Source organism: Etheostoma cragini, chromosome 7 (genome assembly GCF_013103735.1).
Source record: "Etheostoma cragini isolate CJK2018 chromosome 7, CSU_Ecrag_1.0, whole genome shotgun sequence".
In the NCBI taxonomy this organism is placed as follows: domain Eukaryota; kingdom Metazoa; phylum Chordata; class Actinopteri; order Perciformes; family Percidae; genus Etheostoma; species Etheostoma cragini.
The window spans coordinates 11,282,837-11,307,771 of NC_048413.1; the positions used below are offsets into that span (position 1 = coordinate 11,282,837).

The 24,935-nt window shown below is 39.1% G+C and overlaps 2 protein-coding genes and 1 long non-coding RNA gene across 9 annotated transcripts in view; 2 read left to right on the top strand and 1 right to left on the bottom strand.

The window, feature by feature from the left end:
- Nucleotides 1–15,494, top strand: part of dock3 (dedicator of cytokinesis 3) — a 45,463-nt gene extending 29,969 nt beyond the window's left edge. For 2 of the 7 annotated variants that reach the window (XM_034876329.1, XM_034876333.1), the window contains 25 exons: nucleotides 111–211; nucleotides 313–371; nucleotides 490–638; nucleotides 801–886; nucleotides 1,001–1,027; nucleotides 1,134–1,229; nucleotides 1,305–1,365; nucleotides 1,470–1,563; nucleotides 3,440–3,588; nucleotides 5,649–5,735; nucleotides 5,959–6,063; nucleotides 6,482–6,623; nucleotides 7,126–7,292; nucleotides 8,972–9,058; nucleotides 9,232–9,411; nucleotides 9,509–9,592; nucleotides 9,708–9,824; nucleotides 10,013–10,134; nucleotides 10,256–10,391; nucleotides 10,755–10,836; nucleotides 11,092–11,207; nucleotides 11,393–11,477; nucleotides 11,570–11,692; nucleotides 11,854–11,936; nucleotides 12,615–15,494. In XM_034876329.1, the coding sequence (XP_034732220.1) occupies nucleotides 111–211; nucleotides 313–371; nucleotides 490–638; nucleotides 801–886; nucleotides 1,001–1,027; nucleotides 1,134–1,229; nucleotides 1,305–1,365; nucleotides 1,470–1,563; nucleotides 3,440–3,588; nucleotides 5,649–5,735; nucleotides 5,959–6,063; nucleotides 6,482–6,623; nucleotides 7,126–7,292; nucleotides 8,972–9,058; nucleotides 9,232–9,411; nucleotides 9,509–9,592; nucleotides 9,708–9,824; nucleotides 10,013–10,134; nucleotides 10,256–10,391; nucleotides 10,755–10,836; nucleotides 11,092–11,207; nucleotides 11,393–11,477; nucleotides 11,570–11,692; nucleotides 11,854–11,936; nucleotides 12,615–13,223 (3,147 nt within the window). In that variant the 3' untranslated portion in view covers nucleotides 13,224–15,494. Of the gene's footprint in view, nucleotides 1–110; nucleotides 212–312; nucleotides 372–489; nucleotides 639–800; nucleotides 887–1,000; nucleotides 1,028–1,133; nucleotides 1,230–1,304; nucleotides 1,366–1,469; nucleotides 1,564–3,439; nucleotides 3,589–5,648; nucleotides 5,736–5,958; nucleotides 6,064–6,481; nucleotides 6,624–7,125; nucleotides 7,293–8,971; nucleotides 9,059–9,231; nucleotides 9,412–9,508; nucleotides 9,593–9,707; nucleotides 9,825–9,991; nucleotides 10,135–10,255; nucleotides 10,392–10,754; nucleotides 10,837–11,091; nucleotides 11,208–11,392; nucleotides 11,478–11,569; nucleotides 11,693–11,853; nucleotides 11,937–12,614 lie in introns of all 7 variants that reach the window. The other 5 variants (XM_034876327.1, XM_034876330.1, XM_034876328.1 and 2 more) reach the window with 4 other exon arrangements.
- LOC117947508 overlaps nucleotides 1–24,935 on the top strand; it is a 1,113,976-nt gene that overhangs the window by 137,701 nt on the left and 951,340 nt on the right. The gene's annotated exons all lie outside the window — the stretch shown is intronic.
- pcbp4 (poly(rC) binding protein 4) overlaps nucleotides 18,239–24,935 on the bottom strand; it is a 30,920-nt gene continuing 24,223 nt past the window's right edge. The window contains exons 10-14 of the mRNA XM_034876447.1: nucleotides 23,560–23,601; nucleotides 23,384–23,459; nucleotides 22,831–22,880; nucleotides 19,549–19,718; nucleotides 18,239–18,832 (exon numbers count right to left, since the gene is read on the bottom strand). Of these exons, the coding sequence (XP_034732338.1) occupies nucleotides 18,487–18,832; nucleotides 19,549–19,718; nucleotides 22,831–22,880; nucleotides 23,384–23,459; nucleotides 23,560–23,601 (684 nt within the window). The 3' untranslated portion in view covers nucleotides 18,239–18,486. The remainder of the gene's footprint in view (nucleotides 18,833–19,548; nucleotides 19,719–22,830; nucleotides 22,881–23,383; nucleotides 23,460–23,559; nucleotides 23,602–24,935) is intronic.

Here is a 24,935-nt window from a genome sequence, read left to right on the forward strand (position 1 = left end):
CATGAAGCCGCAAACTATGTGATGCTTTTCCATAATTCAATTTCTGAAGGTAGTGTAATGATTCAACATAGCATTTATTCACTTTTGTATTTGTCTATTGTGTGTGTTAGGTGTGGAACTCCTTTTTCAGCCTCACTGTTCTGTACATCAACCAGCCTAGCCTGCAGCTGGAGGCTCTCGGCCCGGCGAAGAGAAAGAAAGTCCTGGACAAGTAAGAAACTGCCGTAGATTCATTGTGTGCATTCTCTCCAACACATGTTAATTATTAATAAATGCAATATTATACCTCAATGTCCGCTCATTTCTTTGTAGGCATGGAGATATGAGAGTGATGATGGCTTATGAGCTCTTCAGCATGTGGCAAAAATTAGGTGCGTCAAACAGCCTGACTCCACACACCGATCCAGTATAACAGTGAACCAACTCCTTCTAGATTTTTCTAAAAACAATTAACAAGAACAATGGCATCTACATATCTATGTAATCCAGGTGACAACAAGCCCCACTTCATCCCAGGAATGATGGGTCCCTTCCTTGGCGTCACCCTGGTGCCTCAGACCGAGGTTCGAAATATTATGATTCCAATTTTCCACGACATGATGGACTGGGAGCAGAGGAAAAACGGCAACTTCAAACAGGTTATTATGGAATTATTTTCTTTCTAAAGTACAGATTGTGTGCCATGGTATGTTGTTTGTCACATAACATACCCCTCATCGTGTGTGTGTGTGTGTGTGTGTGTGTGTGTGTCTGTGTGTGTGTGTGTGTGTGTGTCTGTGTGTGTGTTTGTGTGTGTGTAGGTGGAAGCAGAGCTGATGGATAAGCTGGACAGCATGGTGTCAGATGGGAAAGGCGATGATAATCACAGAGAGCTCTTCAGCCTTTTGTAAGCATCCAACCTGTGTTGCGTGAGCCTGTGGAGTTATATTCAGAAAGATGCTGCTCTCAAAGTATTTCCCTCTAACATACTGCTCTGTGTTGTTTGACTGTCACACCGCAGGACCCAGCTGTTTGGTCCTTATCCAAGGTGAGGTATAACGCCTTTACTGCTAAGACTAAGAGTCATAGTGATTTATAGCTATTCACTTCCTGTGCTTGACATCTTTAGTAAGAGTATCTTATTTTCTCTGCAGCCTGCTGGAGAAGATAGAGCAGGAGACCTGGAGAGAGACGGGGATCTCATTTGTCACATCAGTCACAAGACTTGTTGAGCGATTACTGGATTACAGGTATGCTGAGATTAAGTTGCACATTATAAGGCTAATGGGATCAAGAAATTGAGAAAATGTACGTTTCAATTTTAGGGACTGCATGAAAGGAGATGAGATGGAGAACAAGAAAATCGGTGGTTCTGTCAACCTCATGGTGAGACATCCATGACAGTGTTTTTTAGATTTTAGAAACATGTTGAGGATGAATACATAAGTCTACACACAAGATTGTAACCATTATTTTTCATTCAAACCCAGAACTTTTACAAATCAGAGGTCAACAAGGAGGACATGTACATCCGTTACATCCACAAGCTGTGTGACCTGCATCTCCATGCAGAGGACTACACAGGTAAGGGAGATTACGGGGCCATTTGTTGTGATGGTGCATGATCAATGGCGGAGCTTTTTTTCCGGGTAAAGTAGCATTTCTATTTGGTGAACACAGTTTTTTTTCTTTCATTTTTTCTGTTGCTCTGCATGTGCTGTCTCTAGCTTTTCATTGGATTTTACCAATAGAGGCACCTGGAGAAGCAGAATCATGGCTATATAATTTTGGGTTTGAGGCCCTGCATACCGATGGCCCACTAACACAGGCCATTTCACTTGTTTAAGCTGATTATACATCTTCTCAATGTGTGGTTTGACAATGTCCAGCCAGTTTACGGGGAGGGGGTGGGTTTAACTATACATTCCGGAAATGCCGATCGTTTTATTTCCTGTTTAATAACTTCATGGCAAATTTATACAAGCAGCAGAAGCAGAGAAGGTGGAATGATGCTTGGCTGTAGTGAGTGCAAGGACAGTGACAGAGATACAAGATAAAATGCTGTATAACTTTGTGGACTGTTGTTTAGAGCCTGCTAGCTCCTGCAGTTCATAGGTACAACTCGATCATTAATCTTTATGATTCTTATTAGCACACGAAACCTGATGACTTCCCAGCATACCTCCACCCACCTTAAACCTGAGTAGAGTTTTAACTAGCAAGAGTAACTGAAAAAAATGGGATTGTGCAGGGGCTTTAAAGGTGACAGTTCCAGGCCTGGATACCTTTTTCTCAGAAAACAGATCTCTGTAGATAATTAGCATTAGTGCCCTTTTATTTATTCCGTTCTGGTAATGCCATTCTCAATCATGTAAACAGATCATTTGGGGAAGTTGTCAGTTTATGTATTTGTGTAAAAGGGTTCTTGATTTACTCATATTTTTGGCAGTTGTGTGCATGTAAATGTTGCCAAAAGTGACTGATTAAACAAACTTTATTCATCAATGACACTAAAGAAAAGTATGAATTCAACATTGTAAAGGCATAATTTGTCTTTGGTTATATACTGTGAATTTAATGGATTCATGTTGTACTGTTTATTTTAGAGCAGAAACAAATAATTATACTTTTTGATTAATCTAAAATTAGAATTACCAAGTAACACTCAAAAGGGATATTTAATTTATTATCTCATAAGACAAAGAAACAATTCTTCACAATTGAGAAGATTTTTTCTGTCAATCGATTAATTGATTAATCAACTAATCTTTTCAGCTCTAGTTTATATTTTATTTTTATTACAGTTTAAAGCAAAGACAGTAAAATGTCTAAGGAACTATTTCTATGTGACAGATATAACTAATATTGCGTTTCTACATGTCATATCTCATTGAGACTTATTTACAGTCACCCAACAACAAAATGAATAATCCTTTACAGCTGACTGAATAAACTAATGCCATACAAACACAATAGTCTATTTTGGTAATTGTTGTTAACTCTCTGATAGGTCCAGTATTCACAGTAAATTACCTTATATGTACACTAACTATATTGTAAAACTGAAAATACATATTTAATAGTAGAGTGTAGACAAATTTCTCAAAACAAGACATGCAAATCAGAAACGTACTTGAAAAGAACTGTATTTACCGTAACACCATGGGTCTGCGAATTTTCAGAATCCTGATTTTAATTTGAGCATTGTGCCAAAGCAACTGATAGCAGCTGATAGGATTTCTACTGTGCAGGTGCCTCTTGCTCCTCTGGTCACCAATATGTCAAAACATACTCACCATGCTAATTATGTTTTGAGCCACTTTGTGCCATTCACCATCTGTTCATAAAACCTAAACCCAAAAAGATATAATCACTGAGGCCAGACTGAGCAGACTGTTCAACATCTGTAGCTTTGCTAGATAGCAGATAAGACCTTTGACCTGTACCCCCTTGACAACAGAGGCGGCCTTTACCTTGCTGTTGTACTGGGAGTTGCTGCAGTGGGAGGACCGGCCCCTCAGGGATTTCCTCCACTATCCCTGTCAGAGTGAATGGCAACGGAAGGAGAACCTGAGTCGTAAGATCCTCCACTACTTCAACAAGGGCAAGGCAAGTACATTTTCACAGCCTCATCTCTCTGTTTTTACTGACTTTCAAGCCAGTATTTCAGGCCTTTGGCTGCAGCAACTAATGCTCACATTGTGAAATGGAGGCAATGCTAGGTTAACTCTACAGTGATGGAGTATTGGTAGGTTTGTGCTGGTTAAGGCATATCATAAACTAAATCAACTTGCTGTAGTGTTCTAGTTTCATAGCTTTCTTAAAATTTTTTTTTACAGTGTTCAAGTGGCTGTTTTTTCTCATCTGCAGTGCAGCTGTTCCCAAACATAATTAAGTTTTGCCCTCATTAACATCACGAGCGAGATAGAATCTTGCTGTGTTTCTTAAAATCTTTCTTAAGTTTTCCTTTTTTTGTAATCATGTTTTACATCAAACCGTACTTGACTAGATTATACTGTGGTGGTGGTGAAGTAGAGCGATCCTTTACTTAAGTACAAGTATCAATATCACAGTTTTGAAAAGCTACTAATTAGCTTAATAAGTTATTTCCCTAAAAAAATGTATACTGTAATAAATATAAAAAAGACTTGTTATGCAAAACACTAGCTCCCAAGCTCCCAATATATTATATTTTGATTATTACTAACGAGGTTATCCATTTATGTAAGTAGCATTTAATGTAGCGTGTAAACGTGGAGCTAATTTTAACCACTTTATACACTGCTGGGTAATTAAATATTTAACAGTGCATTATATTTAAAAAGCTGACCATATGTTTTCAATGTCAAATATGATTATTTACAGCAAGATAAATGTTGCGAAATAACTATAGTAAGTACCTAAATACTTTACTTAAATAACCCTTAATCCTTTCTACAGCGTTGAAAGCATAAACACAACTGAAGATGATCGAAACAACATCATATAATTGTCATTGCCTTGGCATAGATATCATGAAATAGTTTCCTGTACTAAAGCAAACTGAATATTATATAATATAAATACAAACATGCAACCTTTTCCTATATCGACAGTACTATTCAGGAAGGGTCAGATGTCTGTTAAAATGTGATTTGCTTCCCCGAATCACTCCTCCCTCGCTGGCATTCATCCACAAAATTAAATTAGTTGACTGGTCTCTGTGCTTTAGAGAGGACAATGCCCTCTGGACTCTGGGAGCAGCTGAGGAGGAAGTAAAAGTGGCCTCCTTTATTAACTCTTTGTCATCTCTAGTTTTTATTGTTGCTCTAATAGAAAGGAAGAAGCTAGCCTGTGTTACTTGTGGAATCACCTTCTTCTGTTACGGATGTTAAAATTCATCCAATAAAAATAGGCCACAGTGAATTAATGGTTAGGTAGAAGTTGGACTTTGAAAAAAAACAACTACGTACTACAAAGCGTGTCATTTCCTTTTTCCCTGCATACAAGCAGATACATTTACATTAAAATGCAAGATATTTTATTTTGAAAACTTAAAAGGATTTATAACATACTAAATATTGTATATGCAGTCAATTTTATTGATATAAATTCTATAAACAGTAGAAAAGTGTAGTTTTAATACGACAGCTCCCAGTTCACCTAGGTAAACATGTTTTTTTTCTACTAAATGAGTTGAAAATATACATTAAGTTTTCATATAACCATCTCCACAAAGTACAAGTCTGAAAGAAAATTAACCTGCAAGTGTTGTTTTTATTTATGGTTACTGTAGAATTTAAAGTAAACAGAAACGCACAATGAGATGATCACATACAACTTTTCAGTTATAACACACATTTTGAAGCTATATTGAATTCCAAATATGATATTTCTACTTTTAACGCGACCTTTGGAACTATAGACACACAGGCAAAACAGACTCCTATAGACGCCGATGAAGGTGTTTTTGTCTGTTTCATTTCATGTTGTTGCTGCATTAATCCGTCAGCTGTCTCAGTGATTTTTCTGTATAACAACTTTATTCTTGTATACTTTCTCGTAGTTCTCCAAAGATTCCTAATTTTACACAGTTATTTAAACGATAATAAGAATAATCTTTATCGTTATGGGGTAAATTAAGCTTTATTGATATCTTCCATTCATCTCAGTTATATCTGATTTTGCAGTGCTGGGAATATGGAATCTCTCTCTGCCGGGAGTTGGCTTTCCAGTACGAGACTTTATATGATTATCAGAGTCTCAGCTGGATACGGGTAAGTCAAGTCTTGCATGCTTCCTGTTATTACCAAACAAGCTTCCTCTGGGATGCTGTGATTGTCATTCTCTAACGCGCTGTGAAGTACATATAGCACAAACACGATGTTCTAATTACCTGTGCAAAGCCACACTCATCGGGACGTGCAGAGGATTCAGTAATGTGTGGGATTAAATCATTATTCACTATGACTCTTTTGCATGTTTGTTTTTCTGTGACAGAAAATGGAGGCAGCGTATTATGACAACATAATTGAGCAGCAGAGGATTGAGCCGGAGTTCTTCAGAATGGGCTTCTATGGCAGGAAGTTTCCTTTCTTCCTCAGGGTAAGACCTACTAAATCTAGTCTCATCTTTATCTGTCCTGACACAGTTATGTTTCTGTTCATGTGGACAGCTATACTAGAAGGAGGGATGAGGAGAAGGAAGGGGCAAATTAGCCCAATTTCTTTTTCTTTTTTTAAATACTTTCAACGTAAACAAGAAGTCACCCAACATTGCTCCTTTTAAGGAATCATGAGAAGTGTTATATTATTCAGCAGGACTGCATTAGAAATCCAACAGTGACTTTGTTTTGCTGTTTTGTCCACAACATGTATTAAAACAACTAAAGTAGTACAGCTGACACTAAAACAGCTAGTACTACCAGTACTAGTACTAAAACAAAATCCAGCAGTTTCTCATCAGCATGTCACTGTCGGTGTTGAGTTAAACCACCGGCTGTTGTTTTTTTCTTTGTCTGCAGAACAAGGAGTTTGTCTGTCGGGGTTATGACTATGAAAGGCTTGAGGACTTCCAGCAAAGGATGCTGGGGGAATTTCCACAAGCCATCGCCATGCAGCATCCCAACCAACCTGACGACACCATCCTGCAAAGCGACGCTCAGTGTATCCCATACAGCTTTTAGGGTTTAAACAGTTGTTTTCAATATCAATTAATGTGTGATTTATTTTTTGGAAAAACTGTTGGTCGGACAAAATTGTTTGTCTCACCAGTGACCAACAGTCTAAAACATAAATACTTTAAATGTCTAATGATATCAAAGCAAATCCTTACATTTGAGAAGGTAAATATGTAGTATGTTTGTTTGATAAATTACTTTTTACAATTGATCAATTATTAGAATGATTGACAATTTATTTCCTTTAGATCTGTTAAGCAACTAATTGTTTCAACATTACAGCTTGCACTATGTATTGCTTATTAATGTGCTGAAGGATATTACAGATAAAACAAGAACACTGTCTGCAATGTTGTGGTTGATTTTCCAGAGTCAGACAGTGAGAGCAAACACTCTCTGTAAGCATTTGCCTTGAATATCCTTCCCTCTTTGAGTATGCATGTATGTCTGTCTGCCTGTCAGTCACTTCCTTGACACTTGGCTTCTAGACTTGCAGATCTATGCGGTGACTCCAGTGTCAGACATCTCTGATGTGCCTCAGCTGGAGCGTGTGCCCGAGAGGATCAAGAGCTTCTACCGCATAAACAATGTCAGCCGCTTCCACTATGACAGGCCTTTTCACAAGGGTCCCAAGGACCGCGAAAATGAGTTCAGGGTACGGTGAGCCGGCAGTGCCACTCTCATTCCCACTTTTGCCTCGCAGTTTTTTTTTTACTGAATTTACATGCTACGCTAGTTAAAAACATGAAGTGGATTAAACTCAAAACTGCAGTTAGATTGATACAGTGGCCTCTAGCAAAAAACATGCCAAGCACATTTTATTCACATAGGCTATACATACTTATTATAAAGCCCCTATACACTATATTATACAGAGTGCAACATCACTTTGTCCTTATTGCCTTGACTTGGATAGAAAAGATCACCCAAAAAATCCTTTATGGTGGAACCAACGGATGAAAGACAGATAGATATAGATATATATATATATATATATATATATATATATATATATATATATATATATATATATATATATATATATATATATATATATATGCTGTATATACTGTATATATACCGACCACATAATTATCTCATCATTTTTTTATTCATGTCACAGAAACATCTTCTGAGTTAGTCACAGGGCTGTCTTACTATATGATGACATACGTCAACATGATTTTCTTTCTGTAGGTAGCAAGTTGCTTTGCTAAACACCTTGTGAAATTAGGTATTCACACAGATTCATCTCTCTTGTGTAGCAGCCTTTGCAATTGTAACTTACAGCAGTCCCTGTCTGAACCACAGGTGCATTAGTCATAAACACTGCAGAATGATGTAATGTGGCAAGAGAAAAAGTTTCCAAAATCATGACGACATGAGCCAGAGACAGAAAACTGCATCAGCATCAAGGAAATGACCATCAAATTGAATGAGTTTCTCAGCCTTAAAAACTGCTTTAACTACTATATCCTTTTGTATTGTATCTAGGGCTACAACTAATTACTACTTTTATTACTTATTAATTCATCAATCATTTTTGTCAGAAAATAGTGAAGATTACCCTTCAGCATTTTCCAGAGCCCATGAAAATGTCTTTTAATTAATTTTATGCAATTTATTGGCTTATTTAAAACAGGGACAGTGTGCAATAAATGCACTGGATATATCACAGTGGCAATTTCCATCTGTTGCTAACCCTGGGCATGTAAATAATGCACATTAAACTATATAAAAATGATAATTCCACATAATAAATACACATGTAGGACAGACCAGTGTATACATTTAGAGACAAATGTGGAAAAATGGAAATACATAAATAAATCTCCCTCAATTATAAATTTGAAGAAATGTTGTTTTTGTCCGGCCAACTGTTCAAAAACCCCGTTATATTAATTTTACAATAATATGAAACAGGAAGACAGCAACATTTACAGATTTTCAGATGAGCACAATTGTTGGTGATTCATTTTCTGTTCCTCATCTAATCGGTTAATCATTTTAGCCCTAACTTTATTGCAAGCGTTTTGGTTTTTATTTTACTCACTCACTTGTATCTAGTCCAAGTACAGACAACAATGCTCTAGAGACCTGGACCAGTCATCCTAATGTACTGTAGTTTTCTCTGACACGGTGACCTAAATTTGAAATCAAACCAGGACTTTTATTCTCCACTGAACTAACCTACATGCTACACTAAAACACAGATTTGAGGTTTCCCAGTCTTTATTATTTACCTGTCACACACATTCAGTTACCAGAATGTGATGTTGGATGGTTTATAGTAGACTGCCTAACCTTTGTTCTCTGTTCTGCGTGTTTCAACAGAGTCTGTGGATTGAGAGAACAACCCTGATCCTCTCTCGTCCTCTCCCGGGGATCTCCCGCTGGGCGGAGGTGGAAAGGAGAGAAGTGGTGAGAAACAAACTCTCGGTCGTCTTATGCTGCACATACTGCCTACTGAGAGATGCAAGACAGTTTTCTCCATCTCTTAAAACAAATGTGAAGTCGGAAAATGTTAGACGTACTAAGGTTAAGTCATAAACACATACTTCCTCCCCTTTTATCATGTGTATATTTATTTGCAGATGGAGGTTAGCCCTCTGGAGAATGCCATTTATGTGGTGGAGAATAAAACCCAGGAGCTGCGGACTCTGATCAGCCAGTACCAACACAGACAGCATCATGGCAACATCAACCCGCTCAGCATGTGCCTAAACGGGGTCATAGATGCTGCTGTGAACGGAGGCATCGCCAGATATCAGGAGGTAGAGGGAAATGAATGGGTCGATTTATTGATTTGGATATACAAATTGAATGGGTGTTGTGAGAGATCCTCATCTGTTGACTTCTCTTCTATAACAGGCCTTCTTTGATAAGGACTATATCAGCAGTCACCCAGAAGACACCGAGAGGATCACACATCTGAAGGATTTGATGCAGGAACAAGTCAGACTGAGCTTTGAATGTCATCCTATGTGTAACTGCTGGTTAAACTGACTTGCATGATAGGGGTGCAAACACGCTCTTCAGTGCTTTTTCTCTTCTGATTTCCTGTCAACAGGTGCACATTCTCGGAGTGGGGTTGGCTGTTCATGAGAAGCTGGTGCATCCAGAAATGCGCCCCCTGCACAAAAAGCTTGTAGACCAGTTTCACATGATGAGGACAGGTTTACATCATGTGAGTACTCCTATCTTTTCATATTTCTGTTTGAGCCATGTTCATTTTTATGCTTGCTAACAAACGGGCACATTATGGGAGTCTCTTATTCATGCATCCACATGTGTGATAAAGTAGTTTAGATGGGGCTTTAATGCATGTGTGAGCAGTGTAAATATTCAGAGCAGTATATGGTGGGGTCCCCGCAGGGTGTGCCCGGCGTGGACCGATTCGGCCCTGCAGGCTGCCAAGGGGTCAATTCTCCCAGAGGCATCCTCTCCTCCCACAGCCACATGAGCCCTGAGAGTGTCCGCCTCATACACAGACACAGGTGAGTCACGCAAGAGGCAAACACGCACTCGCATACATACACTCACACACACAATTATGTACATCCATCTACATACGGAGATAAACATTTCACAGTCTCCAACATTGTCTGTATCCTGCAGTCCTCTGAATCTTCAGAGTTCGATTCGTCACTCGTCCTCCTCCCTGTCCTCACACACATCGAGTGAGGCAGGAAACCTCGTCATAATGACCGACGGCCTGATGGGGGAGCACCCGGAGGAGGCATTACACATGCAGGTAAGGCTTGAAATAACAACACTCAGGCATGAATGTAGTGGACATGGTGTGAATTTGTAATGCTCATTATAAAGCGTAACTCACATGAAAAACTCGTCTGTTCAGGATGTAAAACATTGTATAATACTCGTACAATTACATTTTTGAGTATCAACATTGATACTGTAACTACAAAGGCCTTGTAATGCTGCTGTCTCAATGCACACAACTTTATATTATTAGTTTCCTGTCTGCTAGATAAAAGAAAAAAGGCAGATACAGCAAATACAACAAATCTTTTTTTTCTTAATATACAGTGCTTTTTACTTAAAATTTTAATTGTTAAAGTTTTTGTTATTTTTACAATATATATGTTTTTTGCAGCCAAGCCCCTCCTCCTCCAGCCTGAGCTCAATTCGTTCCAACTCTTCCCAGATTATTAACTCTGCTCCCTCAAGTGCCAGAGGTAAGTAAGAAAGCCACGTCAGAGATGGATGCAGAGACGGAAATAATCATTATTGTATACTGCCCAAATCTCCATATTGGTATATATTATATATATTTATGAAGGTTTTATTAATAACAGATTAAAGAAGATGAGACTTAGAAAATACATTCATGAACTGCAGAATGTAGTAAGAGATAAAATACCCGCATATGTAGAGCGACAATACATCTCTGTTACATATACAATACATTTCCACATCTTTTCTCTGTCCAGGCTCTCCATCCTTGCCTGATAAGGCCAAACACAACCGGGAAGTGATGATACTGTTGCCGTCTCATCGTGAGAGGGTCAACAACTCCATGTACTACAACATGGCAGAGAATGGACAGGTGGGACAAATCTACAGCACCATAATGGTGCATCGATGTGCAGAACATACCGGATGCCAAATGTATTCGTTCTCACTCAAATGAGTGGGTGTTCATAAGAGATTTTTAAATTTGTCTTTAGCTCACCATTAAAAAACAACAACAACAGCTGTTACTAGTCTATAATAATACATTCTGTATTACAGAACAACCACATGCAGCGTGCCTTACTTCAGCAAATTAGCCCCTGTAAGCCGTGTGCTGATCCTCACATGAGTCTACCAGAGAAAGGTAACGTAACACAAACAGGTTTACTTGTACAGTATCACTTACTTTAGATGTATCACAGTGTGTGTTGACATGTGTGTGTATTTCCCCTCCAGTCTTTCCCAACACTCCCAACAGCTGGAGTCTAGATGGAGAAAACAGGGAGCAGGTGTCCTACATGCCAGCTTCTGGCGGAGGGGTAATCATGCCCCCTGTTCCACCCAGGTCCTTCCCACCAGGTACTTTCTCCTTTTACCTTGCACTCCATTATTATTATCCATTATAGTATTTTATGGGTGTGGGAACTTTTGAGATATAGGCTGGATTTTAATGATTATTTAAGACCTTTACATAAGAATGTACAAATTAATTTTTTTCTCATATGAATTTAACTTTGCAGGACATTTCCTGATGCACTGTGATGCGTTTCACCACCAGAACAGCGACCCTCCCCCTGCCCTGCCTGTCCGTTCACTTCGAAAGGTACAGCCATCAGAGAAATAAAACTAGTGTAGTCATAAATTATTAAACAGCGGACACAAACAGCATTAAAGAAAATGTTTGGCTTCTCTTCCCACTCATCCTCCTGCTTCTTCCTTTTCACTCTCCTTTTCTCCTTGTTCTTCTTTATTTCAGTTAATACAAGTAACTCATTTAGATTTATTGCTGGAAATGTAATTCTAGCTATGGAAAATACATTTTTTAAATTGTTTAAATTGTTTAAATTACATTCTGAACAGTTACATTTTTTGGTAACAATGCTTTTGCAGAAGCTTCTATTTCCCAAGTTGTCAACTCCCACACATTGTCTTCACATACAGTCTGTTTGGTGAAAATACACTATAGCAGTGCCTGATGATTGAGTGTAAACAAAGTATTGTTTCACTCAAGCACCGAGTGATAATTACAAATCCATTTTCAAGTGCCTCCATGTCTACAATACAAACAGTCTCAGAATAATGAAGTTGTTGTGGACCCTTTTTTTGGATCTTTTTTCATTTGCAAATTGTATTTCCAATATTTCTGACAGCCTGTGAAGGCAGCTTGAGTAGTGTTAAAATTAAGGTTGTCAGTACAACACCAGACATACCGTCCTTTACTGTAAGCCAAGAGAAATACACCCATGACACCCACTATCTTTCTGATTATTTCCCTCACCAGTCTCCTCTCCACCCGATCCCTGGCTCCCCCACCAGCCCTCAGTCAGCTTTGGGTGGCAGTAACTCCACCCTGTCAGGCAGCGCCAGCAGCGGTGTTTCCTCTCTGAGTGAGAGTAACTTTGGAGGCCAGTATCCAGACCCCGGCCCCATCAGGAGCGATGCATTGGAGCCTCTTCCCAGTCATCTGTGGTCTCCCCCTGATGAATACCTGGCCTCTCCCTACCTGCACATCCACTATGGGGGACCAGAGATTGAATCCATGGACCAGGTCCGCCCCTTCCACTATCGCAGCCCCACCTCGCACCCGCACAACCACCCTCATCCTCACGCTCACGCACACCCCGGACTTGACAGCCACTCCCACGGGCCGCCACCTCACCATCACGCTCCCATTCACGGCCCCCACCACATCCCTTACCGCAGGCCTCAGCCACCAGCCGTGCCGCCTAAACCCTATTTGAGAGAGGGCTGCATCCCTGAGGAGGAGCTGCAACCTCAGCCCATCCCGCTGCCCCGCAGGATCTTCCACTCCCCCCACGGCCACCGCGAGGACCAGGGGAAACACCCCTGGGAGCAGTGCATCAGCGAGGAGCACGAGGAGACCCAGTGATGAGGAGGCTCCAGCTATACTCCAGTTAGAGCTTTCTTCTCATTGTTTTCTTCCCCTCATTTGCACTGAGTTAAAGTTAGCGGTAACAGGAAGAGTCCACGCGTGGAGTGTGTTCACTTGACCTTCTGTGATTTAATTTCAGTGCACATGAAGGAAAGAAAAGAGTGAGTTAACCTCGTTGAATCTATTGTACGAGGCAAAACTGCCATCACTGCTCCGTGTGGCCTCTTAGATATAACTAAAAGAAATGTATCTGTTGAACAATAAGACAGATTAACTCTGTTCAGAAATTGATATTGATTGTACACAATTGTACAACTCGTCTGTGAGCATGTTTTTCCATTTGAGAATAATATGACAACTGTTTTGTGAAATACAACAATCATCATGATAACAAACGTGATCCCAGGTGCAGTAAGCTCTGAACTTTCTTAATTTTGCTTTTCATGGCACTTTCACAATGCGAGGCAACGACCGAATTCTATGCTTTAAATGCTTCATACATATGAATTCTTATTTTGATAAATAAATACATAATATAAAATACATTATAGTGTTTTTAAAAGCTTATGTCCATTATGTTTTTCAAAACACTGTTAAGTGCTCCTTAATAGTGAATCATATCAAATGGCACACTCCGATGTGTTGCTGCCGGGCTGTAATGACTCGCTGGTCTCTAAGGTTGGACTTGCAGCTCTCCTATTGGACCGGCATCTCAAGGGAGACAAACTTAGTCACTGACGATTTCCCTTCCGTACCATTGTGTATGGAAACCCACGTGAATGTATTCAGATGAGATGTTTTATTTGTATTACACAAGCTGCAGTGCTGTTTTTTTTGTTAAAGTGCTCTAAGTTCAGTCTGTGTTGAAGAAGTCTCTATTTGTCTCTTTTATGTGACAAATATATCTCGAGAGGAAGAAGAGGGGAAACTAAGGACATTGACAGACATTTCATGTTTCATGTTCATGGTGAATGAAGACGGGATGGCATGAGAACTCTCCATACTTCAACCACCTGCTGGACTCTGAAAACTAACACTATTCTCTCTCTCTTTCTCCCTCCATCTTTTCCCTTCTCTCTATGGCTGTCAGACCATGTTAAGCAGTGAGAGCTGAACCTGGACAGCTGCAGTGGTATTGCATTGTGTCTGATGACACTGTCTAGATTCCCACCCGCTGAGTGGCAAGTCAAGGAGCCCACTCAGACAGCGTTGGAATCGCCTACCTGCCTTAAGTGCACTCAAATGCAGTTTGACCTTTCATCTGGACTGTGAGAAGCTCATTTAGCGACAGCCGTTCCCCTTTTCATTCTGTTCACTATAAGCCCCCTGAAGAAAAAAAAAGATATCTAACTAGTGATGTTTTGTATGGTTTTGTCCCGCTTTGGTTTCAGGTTGTTGTTTGGTTTGTAGCGCTAATATTTCCTATCCCGCCTGCAGCTCTTTCTCAATCACCTTTCTGTTGTGTGAAAACTAATGATGTATTTCAGAAGAACGCTGAAGCCTGGACTGAGAGAGAGAAGTTTACTTTTTGGGGAGCAGAAGAACAGCGCTGCTTATGACAATGGGTTGGAAGGATATAGCTAATATTTTAACAATTACTTGTTTTCCTGGTTGTTTGTTTTGCAGGTGGATGCTTTGTGTTACTGTACATCAAGTTGTCAGCTGACTAGACAACATCTATTTTTGTATGTGAGATCATCAGTTGTGTGAACATGTTTCAGAAACCGTACCGAGACAGAAGACCCAGGTACTGCATCAGCTGTCATACTTTGTATGGAGGTGAAGCTGAGGTTAGATATATACAGTATGTGATTATCTTTTGTGAGCATGATGGCACCAAGGATATCTGGTAACTGAAGTGATGCTCAAAATATAGGTACAATAGAATTTTTCAATGTAAATTCTGTTATTGTACATACAGCAGTATTGTGAAATATTTTTGAGAATTATTGCAGACGCCCTAAAAAGGTTTATTGTTGTTTTGTGTATATACATGTATTCCAGAGATCAGTGTAATTGATAAATATCTATAATCAGTGTTTGAAAAAGGACAAATCCATTAGACTGTGGCTGTCTCCACCATTCTTGACTTTGAGTCTTCTCATATAAATACTTTATACACTTTTCAATGTGCTTTCCTGTACATATGGTGTTAGCATGATCAAACAGTGTTTGGTTGTAAAAGTGGTTTTCCTACTCCCATAACTGCTGTGGTATGGAATTCATTAACGATGCCAAACATTAAAGACAATCTTTTATCAGCTCTAACTCTTCCTTCTTACCTTTGCTGTGCTGTGATTGGTGGAGCAGTATGTTAAATGGACAGTGGAGTGCGCTGTTTGTCATGAAAATACAGGAAGCTGACTTTTTTTATTGCACCATCAAAAAGGCACATGTCATATACAAGTAGATACAGATTACAACAACAAGAAAAAAAGCCAAGTGAGTGATATTAATAACAAACAAATAGGAAATCAATGTAAAAAAAGAAATTTAAAAGTGGTCAATCAGGAATTAAGCTACATAGATTTTTTCAGCAGATGTAGGGCCTGTCGAATTTTATAACAAATTTTTAATTTGGCAAAAAATAAAAGTGATTCATACACAATTAAACTAGTATATTTGCTGCAAAGTAAGAACATTGTTTTTATTATATATTATTCCCGAATTCTGCTTCCTTGTCCTCCAATTGGACACCAAACTTCATATTTTAAGATGTTATAATCGGAATGTTTTGATGATCGTAAGTCATCTAATATTGAAAAGAATCCCATAAGGTCTTAGTTACTGTAATCTTCATTATGGACATAGTGGAACATTTAGAAGGATAAGAGCAGGAAAAGAGCCAGATAATAAGTTGGTGTAAGTCCAAAACAGCTAAAAGAGGGCAAATAATGGACTTATTGGACACCATTTGACCAGAAACAGGACTACACATAATATAATATAAAGATTAAAAAGTTTGTGTGTGTGTTTGTGTTAATGCGTCAACATTATTATTGATTCATTAATGTGTACTGTAACTTGTTAGCAAAATTGTAATTTTTTACTACACTACAGTTGTAGTGTAGTAAAAATTACAATATTTCCTTGTACAATGTAATGAAGTCAAAGTGGAAAGTAGTCTCAAATGCTCAAAGGAAATACTCAAGTTAAGTACAAGTACCTTTACTTTGTACTCAAGTAGAGTACTCGAGGCATTGTACTTAGTTTCATTCCACCACTGATGTGCTTGAAGTGTGTGTGTGTGTGTGTGTGTGTGTGTGTGTGTGTGTGTGTGTGTGTGTGTGTTGGTGCACACAACCCCTGGGTCCACCATAGAAGAAAAAAATATGGAAAAAAGAAAAACGCTTTAGCTGCAGTGACAGCAAGGTCCCTGCTCTCACTAACTCAAGCTTCTGTCACTAACGTCGTATGTCAAATCTTTTTCTTTGATATGATAATGGAGTTGGAATTTTTATTTCTTTATAAAAATAAATAAAAAAGAAAGTGTGGTTTGTGTTATAAATCACTCTAAGGTTGCGTTAGCCAGTCTTTCTGCAAGTATCGTGTACATGGTTCTACTTCAAAGTCACTTTTTACCATGTCAGCAATGAGTATGTGTGGCCTACAGATGGCACAAGTGACCCATTATGAATTCCTGGAGAACATAGAAATAATAAGAATTAAAGTAGAATTGTTATATTAATGGTAGATCTTTTGAAGGAATTTTACCTCATTCAGTAGCTTTACAGCTTCACAGTTCTTTTTCAAAAAATGCTATTATAGTAAAAAGAAAGATAAAAAAAGGATAGATAGATAGATAGATAAATGAAAGAAAATCAATGAAAGAATTTCGAGGATGTGTCATATTTTGGCCTTGCTGTACAATGGACTTAGGTTGAATAACCCTGAAGTTGTAAGTGTAGGGTGTATGTCTGTTTGCCTCTGAAATGTCACTGGTAAAATGAGAACTGTGCACTCTCCGTGTCTCGCATATCCATGATGCAGTCATAGAAAAAAAAGGAGAGTTGAGATGAAAGGATCCTAGCTGCCTCTCCAGAGGATGATGAGGCTGTGGTACATGCTGATGCAGATACTGAATTTCATTTTTACAGCGTCACTGTGGCTCCTCTTATTTTTTGCATCTCCTTCTTTTTGTGCCCCTTTTCTTTCTTCATCGCAAACTCCTCTGTCTTGAAGTCTCACTGAATTTTGTCTTAAGGGACTTACAGTGAGGGAATTCAGTATAATTATGTGTTCTCCACGCTGGATCTGTTTTTGTTTGTGCACACTTGCATGTATGACACACAGGTAGAGCTCTACCCTCTTCTGGGGTTGCATCCTTTCATTCTGCTTTTATTGTTTGGGGCACAAGAGCATAATGATGTGAAAAGCATCTCTGATACATCCTGGCAACTGAAATGACAAGCTGCCAACCAGCCTTCTGTTTGGGGGAAAACAAAAATAACCTGGATCTGCCATCGCATCTCTTTGTGTATACTGTTTCTAACTGAATGTGTTCTTGTGCTACGACATTAATTTGACACAGATTTGGTTCAAGTACTTTGTCTACCGTTTGAATGCCTGCGAAAAAGCGACCCGTGCACCAGTGTGCTACAAATTAAGGTAGAGAGAGAGAGAGATTCAAAAAACAAGAAGACAAATACATCAGGAAACAAATACTTTTAATGAATGAAACAATACTAATAAATAAAGATTAAACAAGTTGCACATTCAAAATAAAATCCAACAAAAAGAACATAACACTGAACAGTAAAGTACAGTACCATAGCACAGATTATTAAAAAAGAAAATCCCCGCCCCCCAAACATTTACAAATTTTCTTAAAAACTTCAAGAGGCAAACAGACATTGTATAAAAGCATCATACAGTAGAGTATTTGTCATCTGAGTATAATTTACAAATTTATTGAAGGATAAATAATTATAGCTGATCTCTAACTTGAGATACACATGTGAAAACTGTAATTTAAACATGTATTTCTCAGGTGAGGTTCCAGCCCTTCTATAAGTGATCAATAACAGTGATGAGGTGACAATGAAAGCAGTCCATCAATTCATGGGAGACTCACAAATTATCTATAACTGTAAATAACCTTTAATAGCTTTATCCACATCTCCATTGGTCTCTCCTCTGTTGGTGCATCATAGAATAAAAGTCAAGAGCATCGCTGCCAGCGGATATGGCTACATCAGGCGTTTAGTGAAAGAACACTGCAGCTGTCCTTAATTTGACTCTCCAGCGCTCAGAGTCTGCATCAGTATGGAGCAAACTTCTGTCTCTCTGGCTTTTTGATGCAGTTGACTGAGGAGATTTTGGTGGTGTAGGCGGCCAGAGTGGTGTGGGAGGGCGCTGCAGTGACGGCCATGGTGGGGCCGGGACTGGACAGAGTCAGAAAGGGGACAGACTTCATCCCTAGCAGGCCGGAGAGGGGCATGGCACCATATGGGGTGCCAAGCATATGAGCCGGAGTCAGGGTGCCCATTGTGGCCATGGTGGGTGCAGGGGAGGAAGCTGGGGAGGCTGGCTGAGTGAAGGCCATGTTGAGGTCGACCGGAGCTGCCATAGTTGCTGCCTGGGCTGTGGATTTGGCAGTCTCTAAACTATGATGGCAGAGATAGCAGGAGATCAGGAGAAAAGACACAGAATGAAGATTAGAGGATTATACTGTTGCTGCAACAATGGACCAAGGGTCTGTACATTTTTAAAGGGGAACCTCATAGATTTTACGCATCAAGGTCTTGGTCTTGGGAAGCACAACTGCATATGTTAAAACAGCTGTATTAAGCCTTTTGTAGCTCCAGAAAGAGCTGCACAAAATTTAATAAACTGCCTCAAGTAATGTCACTTGAGTCAGCATTGGTTAAAAGCAATTGAACAATTTGGCCACAATTTAGCCATATACTGTACTCTTGCAGCATTGTAACATGTAATGCAGCAATGTTTACTTAGTTACTTTAATTTTAACTGACCTACATTTTATTTTTATATACATTTTGAGTAAAATCAAGTCATTTTACTTGTACTTCATCATCCTTGCAAATAGGTGTATTGATGAAAGTCAAGTATTGGAAAAGATAATTAAGAAAAAGCCAGAGCTTTACTGCAAATATTGAATTCCAACAAGACACTGCTTCTATGTTGTACAATACAACCAGGATTTTACTCATTCCCTCAAGGCCAATTACCAGCAGTACAAGGATATGCCTTATTATTACTTATAACTCCACAGCGTAACCTTTGACCCTTTTAAATCAATGCATGTCTCTCAGGCCTGCGCTTGTAGGCACTCATTAGATGGCTGTACGCTGAGCCTTACCAGGAGGTAATGAGGTACTGGGCCAAGTTAATGCTGACCGGTGTTCCCGTGATAGTGACATGGCGGTCACTTGTACCGTCCAGCTGACTGCCGATCTTGATCTGAGCCCCTGACACCTGCCGGATCTCGTTGATCTTAGTGCCCTGACGGCCGATGATTGAGCCGATCAGCTGCAAAAGAACAGAGGCAGAGACAGAACAGTCAGTTTGATGGAAAAACGGTTCTATAAATTCTTTGACTGACTGCAGCTTTTTCTTATTGGTTGTAATGCTGATGAAAGTGACTCTGTCAAAAAGAGCCAAAAGCAAAAAAAACTAGAACAATAAATGAAAAAAGTGCTGTGCTGCTGGGCTGACTTAATGCAGTCCACTTCAAATATTGCAATTGCATTGTCTTCAGTAGATTGGTCATCCATCATGCATGTCAAAAGCACTTTTTTACCCCCAGAGTCTTCCTTAATTGCTACTGCGTGTGCACCGGTAAAAGAGACGAGAGAAGGCACATTTGCCTCTCATTAATCTGAGTGGCTAAAAGGTTATTGATTCCTTAGAGTGGTGATGACTTCCCAAACAAATCACTTCCCAAACACATGCCAGCTAGATGCATCTCTGCACTAATGGAAAACATAATGGGAAAATAACTCAAAAATATAACATACAGTCCCATCGGCTTGAGCGTTCTCTCTGCTGAGAGTAGATTACAAAAAGACATGAGTTTTATTGCATTCCAAAATACATTATCACTTTTTCTGCTTTCATTACCCTTCCTGGACCCCTGCCTATTAGTGACAATAGATATTTAACAGAGCCAAAGCTCAGGGCTGCACATTAGCTCAAGTGCAGGGTGTCAGGGCTCAGTGACAGGGTTATACTGCCAGTATATAGTGAGTGAGACAGACAGTGATGAAGTACTTGTAGTATGTGTGTGTGCTGGCAGCTTAACAGCGGCTGAAGCATAGGTAGAAACACACACATGGTGCATTTCACATTCCTTTCCTCAGAAGTAAGCAGCCTGTTCCACAATGTCTGATTCGTCACACAGCGACCTGGTTGGTCTGCCTGGCTATTATTGGCTCAGCAGTTCATTTGGGGGGGGGGGGGGGGGGGGAGAGACACACTAAGAGCAGCCAGCCTAAAGAGCATTCTAGAGACAATGGCCACTACAGACGTCAAATCACAGATAACGTGTCTCTCCCACTGAGACCAAGAATCTCCACAGGACTCTGGCCTTTTACACCAGCTGTCAATAGACACCAGCTGTCAACAGCTCAACCACTTTGGTGTGCATGACCTCAGACAACAGCATTCCTATATGAACAATCTTAAAAAAATGCAACCAGAGCTAGATAAATGACACAAGACACATCGCAGGTATGCTTGCTGTGGTGATTATTTTTCCTGAGCATTCAAATAATATTAATGCTGCACTACACTCCTGGTCTTCAACTATAAATGGCCTACATATTGTTGAGTTCCTGCTGAGGCAGTCATTTGAAAGGACACAGGAAGAGGGATGGGATGGTGAGGGTGCAGCCATTTTTCTTCCGGCAAAATTTTTCTTACACAACAGTACAGTACAAACTGCTGACTGGTTTGTAAGCTGTTTCTCAATGCAACTGTGTGTGTGTGTGTGTGTGTGTGTGTGTGTGTGTGTTTGTGTGCACAGAGTGTATTCAGTGCACAGAGTAGGATTGTGTGGTTGGCCTGAGGGGGGACGAAGGGCTGAGGAGGCTCAGTCATAGCTATAAGTCCTCTCTTCTGGAACAATGGCTGGAGCTTACAGCTGTCCCTGTCACGTATAGTGCTGGACTCCCTCACTCCTGATGCATTGTGCCACTGGTCGAGTGTGGGTTTACTTGGCTAAAAAAGCCTTTTTGCATTTTAGAAATGTTGTTTAAGGATTGTGGCTATCTTCTATACAGTACAGGAAAACCTAATCAAGCCAACCCTTGTTTTTACTGTCTACTCTCTACTGTAAAACAAATACAGTACAAATTTCTTTTGTTGCCGATACTTGTAATTGAAGTGCATTTTGAATCTGCAATTTTGACAGTACACAGCAATTCAGGTCATGAATTCCAATACAGTTTAAAGAATCCGTAACTGGCAACATTTTATATTTTACTTGTTGGTAACAAAGCCCATGAACACCAAAATACCAAATACCAATGGTACCAAATACCAAAAAAAAGACCAAACAATTACAGTATTAAAACACACCAGTGAGCTACACAATTGCACTGGGTGACATGTTCTCTGTAGTTTATTTTGAGTCAATCCCAAATACATCATCCTGCTGCTGTAAATACTTACATGCATGTATGAATCTGCAGTTGAAAATAGTCCCCGGCAAATGCATTTACTCCTGTTTGAGTAACGTTTGCTCAAAGCAACAGTGGCTGGTTGTGTCATGATATTTATTAGCCTTTTTAAAAAGCAAAACTATTTATTTGTGGCCTGATTTTATAGATTAACGTCCTCATTAGGAAGTAATGAGGTGGAAGAAGTAATTGAGACATTTTTTCTATATTATGTGTTGACAGTGAGAAAAATACAGGACCAATGCCAGCCTTATCCTTTAATTTCCAACATTTCGTTTTTTGTTTTTATACCAGACGTAAGAGCTGCAAATTAAATCATAAATCATACATGACTTCATTAGAAATTTGATTAGAAAAATTAAATCCAAGCAAATGATTACAATTAATAGCCAGATGCTCTCTGTCTTGACAAGCCAAACCAAATACTAGAGTGATCATCTGAAGAAAAATGGGTTTGACTTTATTTTAAAGTGAATCTATGTGCCGTGATTTCTACTCTTAGATTGGAGAGACATTTGATCAAACCCTGGTGGGGGCTAAGTGAAGCGGGAAAGGATCTTTGTCTGTTTTCTTATTGGCTGTTTTGACGGCACACAGACTCTAAGTAGGTCAGGGAACATGAGAGGATTTACTGAGCACTCATGGGAGTCACTCTATAAGAAACTGCAACTGCAGCCCATACAATAATGCGAAAGGATCCATATCAGCTCAGAATCCCTTTAACCTTGTGTTAGTCTGAGGTTAGAATAATGAGGATAATTAGTAAGTTGCCAACATGTCTCTCGTCTCTTCTGAAGGCACACCAGACGCCTCTGCAGTTGCAGCTACTGCATCCATAATCACCTGCTCCTGTGCTGGGTGCATGTGGGATGAGCGCTGATTTCCTGTTCTTTTTCTAGTGGTTCCGATGGGAAAATACTAACAACGTGAAGAATAAAAAGTTATGTGTTGCTTTTTCTTACATCATTGGGAATAAGCAGCTCCTGAGATGTCTGAGAGTTGGAATCCATCCCTGATAGGAGAAAACACAAGCACTGACTGAATACAATTGACATATCATACATTTTAATATTCATTCAACTCCTATAGTTAGTGGAGCCACACAAGCTGTCAATGAAATGCCGGAAAAACCCTTTGAGTGGGGAACTGATAGATATAGTGAATCAGTTAATTTCCATTTTAATGGACTGATGTTTAGCACGACACTCATTCATTTTCTTCTCCCAGTTCTCTGACTCTTCTGACTTATCATTTCATATAATAATTTCTATGAGAGAGCTATAAAGCCTTGTCTCCTCCTTTCTCACTGACACAAGCACATTATCAGTACAGCTAATGACAACAACCTATATTTGTTAGGTCTAAAGGCATATTCAAAATCTACAAGTTACAGATGAAGGAGCAAAACAAAACTCTGCAACCTGCTTATTTTATTTTTTAATTAAACTGTTTGACTGTCAGCGCAGTGAGATATAATCCTTAGCAAATACTGACTCTACTGACTGCTTTACATACCAGGTATGATAGTCGTTGCAGGCTGGGCCATTTGACTCAGGCCTTGCTGCATTGACAGCTGATGTAGCTTGGCCATCTGTAAAACAGAAAGCAGCTACTGTGATGGAGTGTACAGTAAACCATAAACTATTTATGTTCTGTAAATTATAACATTTATACAAATGGTCATACTGTACCTCTGAGTGTGGAATGCCATATTGGTTTTGCAAAGTGTAAGCCTGAAAGAGAGCATCCTGCATTAGGTAAATTATAGCTATAAACCATCACACACAGGAAATAAATCTGCAGCCTCTTAATGGAAGTGCCTTACTGTCAATACATGCCTGTTTTGTTTTTTTAGAATAAGATAAATGAACTAGACACACTTACTCTCCTCCAGGGGTCTCTACCAATGCAGGTACTACAGTTTGTGTTTAATTTAGACAGGTTTTGAAATACCCATGTCTGAAAATTGAATTTTGCTTGTTGTTCTCACAGTATTAAAAAATGACAAAAGATTCAACAAGAACATCTCTTTCAAGAATTCCCAAAAAGAACGTTAGTATTAAAAGGTCGTTTTCAAAACAAAATCCCCATTTTCTCCATCATGGATGGTAACACCAAAAAAACAGGATAAAAAGAGCTAAAAGTATCTGCATGACTAGATACTACTAGATGTATATGAAAAATAAATGTGATTTATTTTATGTAATTTAGAAGACTTGGGCCTTTTAAAATCATGTATTACTTACAAATAGTTCCTCTTTTGTGCTGTAACAAATTATTTGTGCAATCCTGCCTGTTGGCCGCATCTTCTTTATCTCTACCTGCCCATCCCCCATCATCTTAAATAATGCAGACTCACATATGTTAACCCCCCTTTCTCTCACTCCACCCGGCGATACTCACTTTAACCTAATTTATATCTTTCCATCCTTGCAAACATCCATCTGTCTAACTATTCTAACTCAATTCTGCCTGACGCCAGCTGTCTGGCTACTATTACCAGTCCATCATAAATGGTCATAAACTGGAGAGGAGAGATTGGTCATTACAATGAATTAGTACAGTACATTACAGCTGTGTTTATACAGGAAAGCAAAAAAAGCACCACAAACCAGTAGCAATAATCTTTCAATTTACAGCATGAGTGATCTAAAAGATAAAATCTTTATATATATTTATATATATATATATATATATATATATATATATATATATATATATATATATATATATATATATATATATATATATATATATATATATATATATATATATATATATATATATATATATATATATATATATATATTTTTTTTTTTTTTTATCTAGCACTGATTTGTCAGAGGCAGCTGTTTCCGTTCTGATATTATGACAGTATCTGCTATTGCTGTCATGGGAAGAATACTCCTAAAGCCAAAATTGTTTCTGGTGCAGTGCTAGGCAGGACTAAAAATGAGACTGTGGAGGTGGTGTGTGATGGCATCATGTTTCAGGAGGGGTTATAGCTCTTACGACAGGGTAGAACAATAGCTGCAGCTTACGCTCAGCTGTTGTTTTTAATGCCTCA